The sequence below is a fragment of the Talpa occidentalis genome, unplaced genomic scaffold, assembly GCF_014898055.3.
Source record: "Talpa occidentalis isolate TD23 unplaced genomic scaffold, MPIMG_talOcc4v2.1 talOcc4.6, whole genome shotgun sequence".
NCBI lineage: Eukaryota > Metazoa > Chordata > Mammalia > Eulipotyphla > Talpidae > Talpa > Talpa occidentalis.
In genome coordinates this window covers 124052325-124067203 of record NW_023604972.1, presented here as the reverse complement: position 1 = coordinate 124067203, position 14879 = coordinate 124052325, and the positions used below count along the sequence as shown (strand labels likewise).

General features: G+C 50.5%; 1 protein-coding gene across 5 annotated transcripts in view; it reads left to right on the top strand.

Moving 5' to 3' along the window:
* PDZD2 (PDZ domain containing 2) overlaps positions 1–14879 on the top strand; it is a 319093-nt gene that overhangs the window by 297151 nt on the left and 7063 nt on the right. For all 5 annotated transcript variants that reach the window (XM_054688246.1, XM_054688247.1, XM_054688245.1 and 2 more), the window contains 4 exons: positions 1968–2100; positions 7021–11032; positions 11726–11843; positions 14386–14487. In XM_054688246.1, coding sequence (XP_054544221.1) covers positions 1968–2100; positions 7021–11032; positions 11726–11843; positions 14386–14487 — 4365 coding nt within the window. The remainder of the gene's footprint in view (positions 1–1967; positions 2101–7020; positions 11033–11725; positions 11844–14385; positions 14488–14879) is intronic.

The window sequence follows — 14879 nt, the reverse complement described above, 5'->3', positions numbered from 1 at the left end:
GTATGTATAAATAAATAAATCTTGACCAAAAAAAAAAACTCCCTTTAAAAAGTATCATCAACAGGTCTTTTATTCATAACAACTTACATCTATTAAAGTAAGAGCCTTTATAAGTTTGTACTGGGCCTAGTAAAAATGTGGAACAGCACTGTAACTTGCACAAAGGAAGTTTAATTTTTCTCATAACAATTTTAAGCTCCAAACTTTCATTGATACATGAGAAAAAATATAGAATGCATTGCCATAAAATGTTCACTCTTGAATGTTGGAGGCTTTTTTTTTTTTTTAAAGAAAAGCTTTCTCTTTTGGTAAATGTGTTAGTGATCTTCTGCTGTTTTTATTTAATACCTTTTTCTTGTAAGATGAAATTCACAAAACAATGTGAACCACGTTCAGTGGCGCTTAATATACTCCCAGTGCTGGGTGGCAGCCACCTCGATCTCATTCCAAAAACTTCTGCTGTTTTTGTATTACATATATGCCTACTCAATAGAAAATACAGAACTAGAAAATCAGTGGAGTTAAATCCTGTGCAGATTCCCCTCAACCAATAATTGATATTTTATAAAACAAATTTTTTGCAAGAATAGCTGAAAAACACTATTTTACCTCTTTCCTCTGCTGCCACCTTTGGGCCACTTTATGACTCCTTAATTCAGAGGGTAAATTTCAAATTAATCTGATTTAACTTTTGGGCAAATTTGCTTCAAAAAAATTGTATAGTAGATGTTAGCTAGAAGAAAGGGAAATAAAAGAATAGACACTTGGCTAAAGTGAAATTTTGAAATATTAAATGTCAGTTTCACTTAATCAGATTCCACCTCTCCCTAACCACCAATGGGAGTTGCTTTTCCACTAAAAACTTTGCAAAATATTGACAGTAACAACAATACCTTAACCGGCATACGCTTTTGCATGCTACATGCTGTTTTTATGACTGTTAGTTCAATTAATCATCTTTTAGTTCAAACCCTAGGTATTAGGGCAAATCTGGTCATCCTCATTTTTTTTTTTCATAATTTTTAATTTTGGTAAAATACCACATAATTCTGAGCAGACAGGTCACATACTAATAATTCGCATGTTGGGCATCCATCACCACCGTCCAGTTCCAGAACTGTTTTCATCCTCTAAAACAGAAACTCTGTACCCATAAGCAATAGCTGCCACTGCTCACTCCCCTGCTCCCCACCAGCCCTGCCAAACACCATTCTGCTTTCCCCTCTATGAATCTGACCGCTCTAGGGACTTTGCATATAAGTGGGATCACCCAGTATTTGTCTTTTTGTGCTGGCTTATTTCACTTAACATAATGGGCTCAAGGTCCATCCATATTGTGGCAGGCATCAGAATTTTCTTACTTTTGAAAGCTAAATTGTGTGTGTGTGCGGCGTGTGTGCGCACGCCCACATTTAGTTCATTCATCCATTGATGGACATGAGTTGCTTTCACATTTTAGCAATTCATGCTGGGTATACAGTTATCTCTTTGAGACCTAGTTCTTTTGGGTAGCTACCCAGAATGCCCTTATTGGACCATATGGTGGTTCTGTCTTCAATTTCTTGAGAAATCGCCACACTGTCTCCCATCGTGGCTGCACCATTTTACAATCTCACCGACAGGGCGTGTGGGTTCCATTTCTCCCCATACTTGCCAGCACATGTCATTGCTGTTTATTTTTTATAATCACCAGCCTAACAGGTGTAAAGTGATAGTTCTTTGCAACTTTAATTTGCATTTCCTTAACCACCCCCATTTTAAAATTGAGAAAATGGAGCCTGGGAAGAGTGAGCAGACCATCTAATTTCCACAGAATCTTAAACCCAGAGTCATCATCCAAAATCTGGATCTCATGGCTCCCAGCCCAGGGTGCAGATTTCCCCACACCAGGCTGCCTCCTCTGCATGGGGATGTCTCAGGAAGCACAGACCCTGAAAAGCTCTGACTCGTGGTTGTCTCTGCGCCAGGAGCCTTTGGGAAAGCTGACCATCGGGGATGGGTGTGCCCCGACCGGCTGTGCTCTGCACTGCCCAGAGGCTGACCACCTCCCAGAGAACTTGCCAGAAGCTGCACTGGAGCTCAGGCAACAGCCCCAGTCAGGTAAGATTGTTTTGTCCTTGTGAAACCTACATGATTATATGTTACATAATGTATGATGATAACACAATATACCAGATATTATGTTAATATATTCTATAGTTTCTATAGAAAAAAATACATAGTTTTTTAGTATAATATAAATTTGGTTAGAACCATCATCCAAAATACTATTGCAAACATGATTTTTCAAAATCAAGCTGCATGAAATGACTTCACTACTTGTTAGTGAAACTCTCTATGAAAAATTTCATACTTTCAATCTGCAGTGGGGGCAGGAACACTTTTTCCAGTGACTGGACCCTCCCAGGAGCCCTGCCCTCCCTCCAGTGCTTAAGGGGCCCCTGGCCTAAGGCAGGGCTCACCTGACGCCTGAGCAACTAGGTGGTGGCGAGAAAGCACTCACTCGTTAGAACTGCCCTATGTAAAAACCTGCGCACACCTGGATGACCACGCAGGAGGACAGGCCAGGAGGCCTCTGATGTCTGTGTTGTCATGTGAGGCTCTTTACTGTTTTACTGTGATTTCTTGTTTCAGTTGGACTCACTGGCTGAACAAGCCTGTACAGGCAATTTTTGTTAGCAATTTGACTTTGTTGCAAAGTGTTTGTTAAAAGGCTTTTATTTGGGGAAGGTAAAGTTCCGTAGCACCTCCTTGATGTCACCTTTCACAATAATGTTTTGAGGCCAACCTCTTACTAGGGCATTTTCCTTGTCCATTGGGGCCCATTTTCTTAGAATCTGTATTTGCTTTGGAATGGCAGGGGAGAGCCACCCAGGAGCGGTGTATGGTTTTTCAACTGAGCTCAACATCTTTTTAATTTGCTTTCTACTGCAGAAAATGCTTTGCTTCCTCACCACTTGAGGAAGTTCTTATTCTACCTAGCCAAGTGTTTCTGAATGCTGAGGGGCTGTACCTTATAGAAATAGGTTTCTATATATTAAGGCCCCATGTTACATATGACATACACATTTAGCCTCCCACCTCCAAGCCCCCGAATGCCATAGTGCTTTGCATATCCCTGTCACAGCACTCATTCCCAAGCTGCAATCTGTGGGTACCTTCCTCTCTGCACCCCCACCCCAGGCTCCCACAGGCGATGAGCCTTGAGAAAGGAGCAGCTGTGTGTTCTTAGCCCCTACTGAGCAACCAGTAAATGCTAGTGCCAGGAACGGATTCTATTTAATATATGTGACAGAGCCCATTAACATCTGATTAACATATTTTAACATGATGTATTGGCTGATTTATTTATAATTGGCTACAATTCCATCCCTTAACATACAATGTCCTCGTTGTGAGGACTGAGTATTGAGCTGTGTTAGCACCAAGGGGCCCTCTAGGTACCCTGGCCACAGCTGAAGTGTTGGACCAGCGATTCTAAATGACTGAATCTCTGAAATTTTTAGAGCTTCTATCTTTTTTGGAGGTCACGCTTTCTCCTTCCCAGTTAGAACATTCTCTATGACCAAGTGGTCCTGATGACAGCCTGGCTGATTGCAGCAGCCCGCCTTCCTTTTTCTATTGTAAATGGCTTCTCTGCTTTCCAATGTGAGGAAAGGATGTTCATCAAAACAGATCCTATTTTTTTATACTTTATTTTTTTACTTATATCTTTTACATCATTGTGTGTTCCCGTGAAATCCCCACCGCCAGTTCACCCGTGAACCATCGCCATAGGCCCGTGTGCTCTTCTCTCCCTGTTTTCATCTCTCTTCCTCCCTGTCCCTCGCAGAATGTCTCTTAAAATATATCCTATTTTAACTGATAACTGATAAAAGGAGAAACACTTTACCTTTTTTAAAATCAAAACATTCTCCTAAGTTTCCAAATTTTTATATACACAGCCCAGGGGTTAAGCATGTGGGCACCTGGGTTCCCAGCCCCAAAATTTGACCAGGGGAGTGACTTGGGCAAATTAACTCCCATCCGAGGTCACACACCTCAGGGGTTGTTTAGAGGAGTCAGAGATTTTCACTTACTCTGCTTGGACCACTGTCTGGTACAAAATGTGCAGTCACTGTATAATTTTCCTAAGAACACATGTTATATATGGTCATATGTGTGTGTGTGTGTTTTATGCATGCGGTGAGATATCTGCATGAGCACCTGCAATATTCCTGAGGCACTTTTTAAGGAGAGGAAAGATCCAACGTGCTGTTTTATACACAGAGTCCGCTGACAAGTGGGTGCTGGTTGTACGATCTGCACTTTAGAGCCACTGAGCTTTCCAGCAATAATTGATACTCCTTTAATAATGAATCCTCTTTCTTAGAAACCAGAAAGAGTGTGTCCTCCGTGGCTGTTTGAAGAGTTGTCAAAAGCTACTCAGAGAAAAGTGCTGAAGCAGTACGAAGAGTGTAAACCCTTTTCTTGTCACTAAATTTTTAAATAACTCTTACAAGTCAAGTACATGTTTATTATAGAAGCTTAGGAAACAAAAGTTGAGGGAGTGGGAGGAACCAGAAGAACCACCCTAGGCCCAGAGAAAATCTCTGCTAAGACTTCAGTACTCCCTGAAGCCTTGTGTGGGTGTGTGTGGGTGTGTGGGGGTGTGTGTGTGTGGGTGTGTGTGGGTGTGTGGGTGTATATATACCAGGAATATAGCCATCTTCATCCTGTGCTTATTTCCTTCACAAAAAAAAAAATCACTTTATGGTGGTCCCAGTATCTGGCATTCTTTTACCTTTTTACCTCTTTTACCGCATGACCCACAGAAATCATCCTTGAGCAGCCTGCTAAGGTAACCAGACCCTGCCAGGCTTGCATGATGGATGCAGGGCCTGACAGGCCATCTGGGCCCCAAGTCACCTCGGTGCCCCTATAACCTGCTCTGGCTGGGAACTTGTGCCCTATCCCCCGTGTCCTTCTGTGCTAACCACATGATTTGTCAAGCCTGCTGTGCCTTCCACCCCATGATGTGCCACAGCTGAGTCAACACTCTTCCCCATTTTGGGCACTGGAGGGGTTCTGAGTGGAGGATTACTTTGAAAGGTGACATCAAGGACTGTCTCCACATGATTGCATCTCCCTCAGATAAGACCCTTCTGAGTCACACACGTGGTGATACAGACGGATGACTAACAAGAACAGCCTCTTAGGGTTTGGTCAGTGAGCAAATCTGAACCCAAAGACAGCCTTTAAAATCCCCTCCTTTTGCCTCATGTGTAAACACCCCCCCCCCTTTCCCAGTAGTTGGCACCAGAGAAGCAGAGAAGTTAAGCCCTTTAAGTTCTGAAAGGTTGAGCTGAGGACAGGAGCCCAAGACTCTGGATCTGGGCCTGCCACAGGGCCCGGGAGAGTTAGACCCGTCCCCAAGAGTCTCTGGAGAGGGCCTCCCCGGTGGCACAGCAGTTGAGCGCTGGTTGCGAAGCTTCCCGCGGCCTCTGAGGCCCCAGTTCGATCCCCGGCTGCTCCCCGGCCACCAGAGGAGGGTCCCACGTGGCGCGCAGACCTCTCCTGCCGCCCGCTGCTCCCCTCAGCAGTGTACTTCGGTCCTTCTGCCTGCTCTGCTCCCCGCTCTGGCTCTGGTGAATTCTCTCACCCTCCCGCGCTTCTGACTGTACCCAGTGCTTGTATAAACAAAACAAACAAACAAATAAACAAATAAATAAAAACATGCCTCTATTAAAAAAAAAAAAATCTTTAAAAAAAAAAAAAAGAGTCTCTGGAGAGTTACATACGGTCTCCTAGGGTGTGATGACGGGGCAACCTTGTTGCCAAGTGCACTCCCTGGAGAGGCCATGCAGTCGGGGCCTAGTGCGGGCTGGCTGTGTGGGCCACCTTCCCGGCTGTGAGCCTCGTGCCCTGGGACACACGCTACCTGCTCTGCGCCTGGTTCCCACCCTTGCCAGCAGGTGGTCCCAGCACCGACCTCACAGCACTCCAAGAAAATGACATGCATGGAGAGCTCAGCACAGTGCCAAGTCTCGATCATTCGTTACTTACTGACATAGGATTTCAAGAGGGAAAATCCATTTGCGGGAAAGATGATTTATGTGGGAGATGGGGGGGGCTGCACCATTTGGAGAAGACGTACTTTGGGACCAAGTTTTTCACTCCAACCTCAGACCCTAAGAGTGAATCCATGTTCATTTTTTTATGACCATCCCCCCCACTATAGCAAGATGCCTGTGCCAGAGGGACAGACTAGCCTCCGTCCTCAGGGCAGCACCTCCCCAGAGCCCACCCCGTGCATCGGCCCCAGTGCCTCTGAGCCTCCGTGCTCGTCCTGCTCTGCTTTCATTCCATTGTCTTCCTCCTCATCACTGTTGGACCAACTATCTCCCAGAAGCCCTCTCAGCCCCCTCCTCCCCTGGGAAAATCTGGCCTCTGGACTTGAAGACAGAGCTCGGCCTCAGTGCGGACAGACGTGAGCCCTGTCTGTAGCATTTGGGCTGTTTTCCCAAGCGCCTCCTCCCCACGCTGAGCAGGAAGGCCCTGAAGAGCAGGCGGCAGCCGGCCTCGCACTGCTGAGTGGCTAACAGCCCACAGCAGGAGGCTCCCCTGCCAGGAACAGCCGATGCCGGCCTGAGGTGTGTGTCCTCTGCAGAACTGAGGCGAAGCTGGGGCTGCAGGAGCAGCCTGACGCCTGTGGCATTTGCCAACAGAGTGGATGGATGGCTGGTGTCACCCCCCCCTTAAAATAGCCTGAAGGAAGGAAAAAGGGCAGAAACAAGGTTTCTTTCTGCCAGTCAATCTATTCTGGAGTCTCCAAAGCAGGGCGCCGTCTGTCACATGTGCGTGCTCTGTAATTTTAGGGACTGAGACAGAGTGGCCAGAGGCCTCCACTTAGGCTGCAGAGTCGTCTTTTGAAAAGGTCAGAAGTATTGAGATTGTTGACCATTTCCTTCTAACTGAGAGCTTTTCTATTTTCTCCCGTCTCCCCTCCCACCCCGCCTTTTATTTATAACCTCCACGCAGACCTGGACGGCTCTGTCCCCGCCCTGGGGCAGAAGGGGGCGGCTCGCCCTGACCCCAGCAAGACCGCGAGGGACACCGGGCCAGTCAGGAGGCCTGAGAACCCCGGAGCACCAGCACCGCCCAGGGCCCCCGAGCCTCAGGACCGATCTCAAGTCAGCAAGGGATGCAGCCCGTCCCCGAGGAAGGCAGCGGCAGCCCAGACTGACTTCAGCAAGACTCCCACAGCTGCAGAGGGCAGCTCCCCCAGCAACGGCAGGCAGCCAGCTGCCCAAGGGGGAGCAGGGCCCGAAGCAGAGGCAGCCGCTCTGGCCGGCACCAGCCAGTCACCAGACCTTCTCCCCTCCCAGGAGGAGCGACGTAACCACAGCAAGGCCTCACACACCGCAGGCATCCTTGAACCTGGCAACTCCCCACAGTCTGCTCTGCCCAAGGGAACAGGCCCCGCATCCCAGACGGCTCCACAGCCTGGCCCTGCCCTGCCATCGCCCACGGACAGGGCCCAGGGGGTGTGTGGCAGTCACTCGGGTCACTGCTGCCCCCCGAAGAGTGGGGGGAGCTCCAGAACTGACGTCGACAGACTCATCAAGGACTTGGATGCTTCTGAGGCAAGACTTCCATCCTCTCAGAAAGGGGACCCGGCGATTCTGGAGGGCGGTTCTCAGGGTCAGCCTCCAACGGGAGGCGGAAGTTCCTGCGAGGCCCAGCCAGTCACAGGGAGCCAGACCCCCTCCCCAGGCAGGGCTGCTGGCCCACCCCCTCCCCCACAGTGGGCCTCTCAACCGTCAGTATTGGATTCAGTTCATCCTGACAAGCATCTTACTGTGAATAAAAGCTTTCTCAGCAACTACTCTAGAAATTTTAGCAATTTCCACAAAGACAGCATCTCCCCGCCAGGCTTGGGTGACAACACAGAGCCGCCCCTCTCGTCCATGTATGGAGATGCTGAGGATTCATCTTCTGACCCTGAGTCACTCACTGAAGCCCCACGAGCTTCCACCAGGGACCACCTGTCGCCTCCTCGTTCTCATGGGTCTTCTTACAAGGATGACACCACAGAGTCTGAGGAGGAGCAAATTGAAATTTGTTCCACAAATGGCTCCCCCAACCCACCCCTGACTCCTGCTCCTGCCAGGGCTGTCCCCGGTGCTGCTCCAGCCAGAGCTCTGCCCCTGGAGCACAGCACTTGGAGTGAAGCGGTGGCAGGTCCCTGTGACAGAACGTCCTTCCCGCCTGGGCCCTCGTGTCCTTCCAGCCCAAACTCTTCCCAGCCATTTTCTCTCCTGGACATAAGCTCACGTGAGCACGTGGACACAAGGATTTCGCAGAACCACAGGCCCCTGTGCGCAGGAGACACCGTGGAAGGCACCGGCACCAGCTCGGCTGTGGACAACAGCTGGCCTCCTCCAGCCCCCCTGTGCCTCCACAAACCCCCCGTCACCCTCAGCGCTCTCAACATGGTCGGCGGCTTGGACCATGAGCTGCTAGATCACAGAACCCCAAATAGCAAACAAGAAAGAGAAGTTCACGCCGGTGAGAACCTGGCCTCCCTTGTCCTGGATGTCCCTAAGAATGGAGAATCCGTCCTGGCAAGTCTGCATATCTCAGAAAGTCAAGACCTGGATGACTTGCTACCGAGACCAAAAATGATCTCCAAGAGGCCCATCATGGCCTGGTTTAAAGAAATCAATAAAAATAACCAAAGTCCGCATTTGCAGAACCGAACTGAAAAGGAGCAACCCGCGGTGCCCGCCAGGAGCCCCGACTCCAGGAGTCCGGTGATGAGCTCCAGCCACAGAAAGGGGGTCGCCGTGGCTGAGAGTCCCCCACAGCTGAAACTGAACCTTGAAAATAAAGACCCACCTAAAAAAAATTCAGTGGAAACTCTTTTAAGTAACTGTCAGAAACCCAAATCCGGTCCTAAGCTGAAGAAACTGAGCATCAAAAGCAAAAGCAAAGTCAGTACCGAGGCCCCTGCAGCCACCACAGCCAAGGCTGGGGGGACAGACCACAAGAAATCCCTTATCTCACCCCAGGCCTCCCACAAAATGCTTTCCAAGGTGGCGTCACACCGGTCCCAAATAGCTGACCACGAGGATCCCGACACAGACGCCCCATCTCCCCTCAAGAGTCCCCAGTGTAAGCTGGAGACCAGGAGGCCCCTGGCCACCTCGGGGTCACTGAAGGCCTCAGCATCAGACACAAGCATCAGGACATTTATTTCACCTCTTACCTCCCCCAAGACTCCTCCTGAGCAAGGTGCATGCAGCAGCTTCCCCCTGGCGAGCCACTCAGACCCCAACGGAGGGTGCCCCGCTGGCCCCAGGCCTCCTAAGGGTGGACCAGAGACCAAGGCGTCCCCTGTGGCCTCGGGGGCGAGTCCCGCGGCCTCAAGGAGCAGTACATCCCCAGCAGGGAGCAAGCGGGACACCCCACTTCCCGTGCACAGCGAGCGGGGTGCCTCCAGCCAAATGACACCGAAAGCAGCCCAAGACGGGGTGACTGGCCACAAAGAAAGCAAAATAATTGCTAGTGATCTCCTGGAAAGGACCAACCCGCTGAGAATAATTGACATTTCTTCAGAAAGACTGCCCAAGAGTGCGTCTGGTGACGCGCTAGCGGACAGGGACAGACAGGGAGGGCCCTTGGCCCAGAGCAGCTGTCAGAAGCGTGAGATCCGCCTCTGCCACCAGTCTGTGGGGGCGAGCGCAGGTCCCCCGCCGTCCGCACTCCCGGCTCGTGCCTCCCAGGGGCCCCCGGAGATGCAGGCGGCTCTCAGCGCCGCGAAGCTGGCCGCCGCCGCGTCCCCGCAGCTGCCCACTGAAAGGGCAGAGGCCTCCCAGCGAACGTCAAACCCCACGTCCGACCCCCAGGGGATGGCCCAGAACGGCATCCCGCCGGGCCCGGCGCTGGAGGACCACCCCTACTTCACGCCCCGGCCAGCGACCAGGACCTACTCCATGCCCGCCCAGTTCTCCAGCCACTTCGGACGGGAGGCTCATGCCCTGCACAGCCCAGGTCGCGCGCCTCGGGACAGCCAGCACGCGGCCCCCGGCCCCGAGGCCCAGGCGCCCAGAGGCGGTGTCCTCAGCCTGGCCAACGGGCAGGGCGTCTACAGTGTCAAGCCCCTGCAGGAGAGGAGCCTTCCCGCAGCAGGGCCAGGGGAGGCCCTCTCAGGGCAGGAAATGAGCTGCCTCGGCCCCGACAAGGTCAGAGTCACCAGAAGACATTACTACTCCGAGCAGAACTGGCCCCACGAATCTACCTCATTTTTCTCTGTCAAGCAGAGGATCAAGTCTTTCGAGAACCTGGCCCATTCCGACCGGCCCACCCCCAAGTCCGGGGCTTCCCCTTTTTTGTCGGTGAGCTCCAAGCCTCCCCTTGGCAGACGGTCATCGGGCAGTGTGGCTTTGGGGAGCCACCAGAGTGACCCAACAATGAGGTCGCTGAGACGCAGCCTGAGCTCCTGCAGCGAAAGCCAAAGTGAAGCCAGCACCCTCATCCCCCAGATGACCAAGTCCCCGTCCAGCGTGACCCTGACGGGCCCCCGGCAGGCCCCGGCTGAGGCCGGTCACAAGGCCCCGGACCCCGACCCGAAGAAATCCCTTGGTCCTTCCGGAATTCCCACCCCCGCCCAGCCCCCGGCCTCTCCCGTCAGGAGGAACAAGTCCTCGGTGCGCCACACCCAACACTCGCCGCTGTCCCGCTCGAAGCTGCAGGAGCTGAGGGCCCTCAGCATGCCCGACCTGGACAAGCTCTGCAGCGAGGACTTCTCGGCGGGGCCGACGGCCGTGCTCTTCAAGACGGAGCTGGAGATCGTCCCCAGGAAGCCGCTCGGCGCCCCTGCTGAGGGCCCCACTGGGTCCACGGCCCTTTCGTGCCCCGAGAAGGGAGGGGACAGGGTCTGCGCTGGAGGGAGCAGCCTTCAAGCCAGTGAGCCTGGGACACCGCATTCAGCCCACCACGTGGGTGAAGTCAGCCCGGGGCCGCCTGCTGCAAAAAGCTGGTCGGTTAAGTAAGTGTCTGCCCCCCTCCTTTTACGTAAATTAACGTTTTGCAGTTTTATTATAGTTTCAGATTACTAGAGGAGAACAGAGATCTGGAAGCCATTCTCGTGCGCCCACACCCAGCAACTCCTAAAGGTAGCCTCTTGCCTGACCCCCGTCCATCCGTTGGTCCGTTTGTCCAAAGTAACAAATCAGTATCAGAACAGTCAACTGAGCTGTGCGCTTTCCTCAGACGTCACTGACCAGATTCCCTTCATGTCCTCCTCCTACTCCGGGCTCCGATCCCGGGCACCCTCACTGCCTATATACCCCCCTTTGTTTGAGTGTCATTGCTGAAAAGTGCAAGTGCCAGCAGGGACGAGCTTGACAAAATGCGGTTTGAAACGGGGCTTCTGTAGCAAAAGCACCGTGAGTGGTGGGAGGGCAGGGAAGCTGCACCTCCGTAAAATTTGGGCCTGTGCAGATGGAGTTGAAAAGGAAATTTCTAACTTTTTAAAGTATTTCCCGAGTCTAGAATTTTTTTTAATGTGTCAGAAGTTTTCTGTTAAACCCATCCCCTAACATTTGACGGGATCCCTGAATCCACAGTAATACCCACTAAGAAGACCTGCCTCTAGGAGCAATGAGATGCTTTTAAATGTGCCTTTACTAAATGGAGCCGCTTTTTTCCTTTATTCCTGAAACGTGTTTCTATTATTTAGTTTGGATCAACTTCTCGTCTCAGCGGGGGCCCAGCAGAGGTTACAGGCTGTTTTGTCAGCAGTGGGGTCCAGCGCGACCATCCTCACGCTCATCCAGGAGGCAAAAGCACAATCAGAGGTGAGTCGCGGGAAGCACGGGGCCTGCTGCTGGGAGCTCTACAGCTCGGTGTGACTGGTCTTGCCTGGAGCCTGTTTCAGAAGCTAGACTTTTTCTTGAAATGTGAGGTGCCAGATCGGTGCTTTGGCGCAAGCGGCTGTTTCAATTCCCCCGTGTCAGCTAGTCACCATCCTCTCCCACCCCGGCCCCCAACTCGGAATTTGTTTGGAGTGTCCTCGAAACACAATTAGGCCCCTTGGAAGGCTGGCCAAGTACCTCCGTCCACCTCAGTGGACATGACCCACCAGAGCCACCTGCTGGGGACTGGGTCGCCACCTGCGCAGCCCCGCGCCCAGGTCTGAGAGCTGCTGTCATTCAGGCTCCAAGACAAAAACTCAAGTCAGTGGTTACAAATAATCTTTCAATAAATTGGATGTGACAATTAACAACAAAAGACACCATGGGTTCATATCTGACTGCTTTCCTGAACAATTTCTTAGAACTACCCAGAGATTTGAACCTGAGTATTTTAGAGAAAGCAAACAAACAGAATTTCCTGAGTGCAATTATACCTGGATTACTGCTATCAACGGAGACCACTTCTAGACATTCTAACTTTACCCAGGATTGTGGGCTTGGCCTCTGAGAAGAAGTGAGTCAAGATGGAAAGGAGACAGGTAGACTAGAAAAAAAAAACCTCTTAGCTTCTACTCCCCATTCTCACGTAGATATCCCAAGTACCTCTGTCCACCTCAGTGGACATAAACTACCGCAGCCACCGGCCAGGGAATGGGGTCGCCGCCTGTGCCGCCCCGCCCCCAGGTCTAAGAGCTGCCATAACATCCAGGCTCCAAGACAAAAAAGCAAGGTATTGACAAGGAAATGTATTTTTCACCTTTCAGTAAAATGGACTAGTCCATCATCTCCCTCCCTCCTCTGACTCGTTACAAGAAGTGTTTCATGCCAGCAAGTCTTAGTCTAGGATTCCCAGTCAAGGTGGGGGTCACCCTTTGCCAGGCCCCCGTGGCTCCTGACATTCTACAGTTAGGTAAAATGTCAAAGGAGAAAACCACAAAGTCTCAAGCAGCCTCCCAAAATGGAGACTTTCACGTGGCCAGGCTGCCCAGGGCCTCCCCCGCCAACCCTGACAGAGTGTTGTGGCCAGTAGGGGGCTCACGCCCACTTCCATCTGAATAGTTTGCTCTCCCTGATGTTCTTCCTGTCTTGAGTTGCATTGAAACGAGTGGTGAGCACAGATGTCTTTACCATCTTAGACTGGAAGAGTCCAGCTTTTGCCTTTTTCCATGAGTGCTGAAAATAGGATTGCACAAAACAATTTGTAGTGGCCTTCTGGAGGTGCTGTGAGAAATCAGAAAAGCAGAGAACAAATTCTGGTCCTCTGACTTCAGCCAGCTGACGTCAAGGTGCAGGTGCTCTCCCTGACCCAGTGCTCGGCTTCTTGGAGGCAGCAGCTGGCCTGCTGGCTTCTAGCAGTTTGTATGCTCAAACACAACTGGAGAAACCTGAAATTTTAGCGATACTTCCTTGAAGGCAAGAGTGCCACTTTCAAATATTCTGGCTCTCTGCTCCAGTAAGACATTTAAATGTGAGTATTCTTATTTTAACATCAAGCACAAAGATCATTTATGAGACAAGGCCGTATGTTCCTGTTTTTGTCAAGAAAGCCTAGTCATCACTCTTCACCGAGCAGTGTCTGAGCATAGCTATGGTTGAACTTGACTTAAAGTCAAATCCCAAAACCTAAAAGTTCTGCAGGACATTCTTGAATGTCATGAATTTCTTGAAAAAGGTATTTTTAAAATGCTTTTGGATTTGTCTGCAGGACTTACAATTGGACTACACACTTTTTAAATATTGGGTTCCTTCCCTAGGAATACAGAGGTGATTTTTGTTTTCATCAAAACACTCCTTAAGGGTTATTTTTTCTACTACTGTTGGTGTGCAATGCGGGTATTTGAAACATTCAATCTCACCTGGGTTATGGGTGAAGGAAGTAAAAAAATCAGAAACATCAGTCCAGCTAATTTGTACTCTTTTATTGCAAGGTATCTTTTGGTACAGGATAGTCTTGTTACTTAACCCTAGGACACTGCTAAGAATGTTCTAGTGTCAATACGGCGGAGGAGTTAGTTTTAACTTAACATTTTTTAAGCATATTTTGGTTTGTAATCACACCGGAACTGTAATGACCTGAACACGAGGTGAGGACATTAAACAAATGGCCCGTCTAGTCTCGCTGATGCTGACAGTGACTGTGCTAGATTGAAGACATAAAGAATTCCCTTTAGGATCAGATTCGGAGACACAATCCTGGGGCCTAGAGTGGCTAGGCTGGCTTCTCTTCCCTCCCCTGGGCCCCTGTCCCCCCTCCCTGGGGCCTGTAGCCGAAGCAGGGGTTCGGGGTGGGTGGCCGGTATTTCATGACGGCTCCTAAAGAACCACTAGGGTTGGCAGCAACACGGTCTGTGCTGCAGGGAGGGTCGCAGCAGAGTGTACTGACTCGGGCACAAGGGATAGACTAGTCTTTCTCTGTTTTCACTAGAATAAAGAAGACATTTGCTTCATCGTCTTGAATAAAAAAGAAGGCTCAAGTCTGGGATTCAGTGTGGCAGGAGGGACAGATGTGGAGCCAAAACCAATTGTGGTAAGTGACAACATCAAGATGCTCTCAGGAAAGTCACAGGCAGCAGCCCCAGAACTTGGTCAGGACAAGAATCAAAGCAGTCAGTTCAAAGACTGCTGGTGTTTGTTTCCTGCCACCGAAAGAGAAGAAATGGGAAAATTAGCACATTTTCACTAACCTTTGCGATGCATTTTTAACAGAATTGGCAGACACAGAATGAGAGACCTATTAGAGGCTAATACATGTATACACAGTCTATACCCTGGTCCACCCAAATGTTTAAGCATTAGAATTAACTGAACAAATCCACATTGGCCTATGAAATTACTTCTTTTCTCCAAACTACTTAAATTTTCCATCACTTAAACCTGAAGGCCTTTGAGGTCATTAGGAAGGCCAGCTTCTTTGCCCCC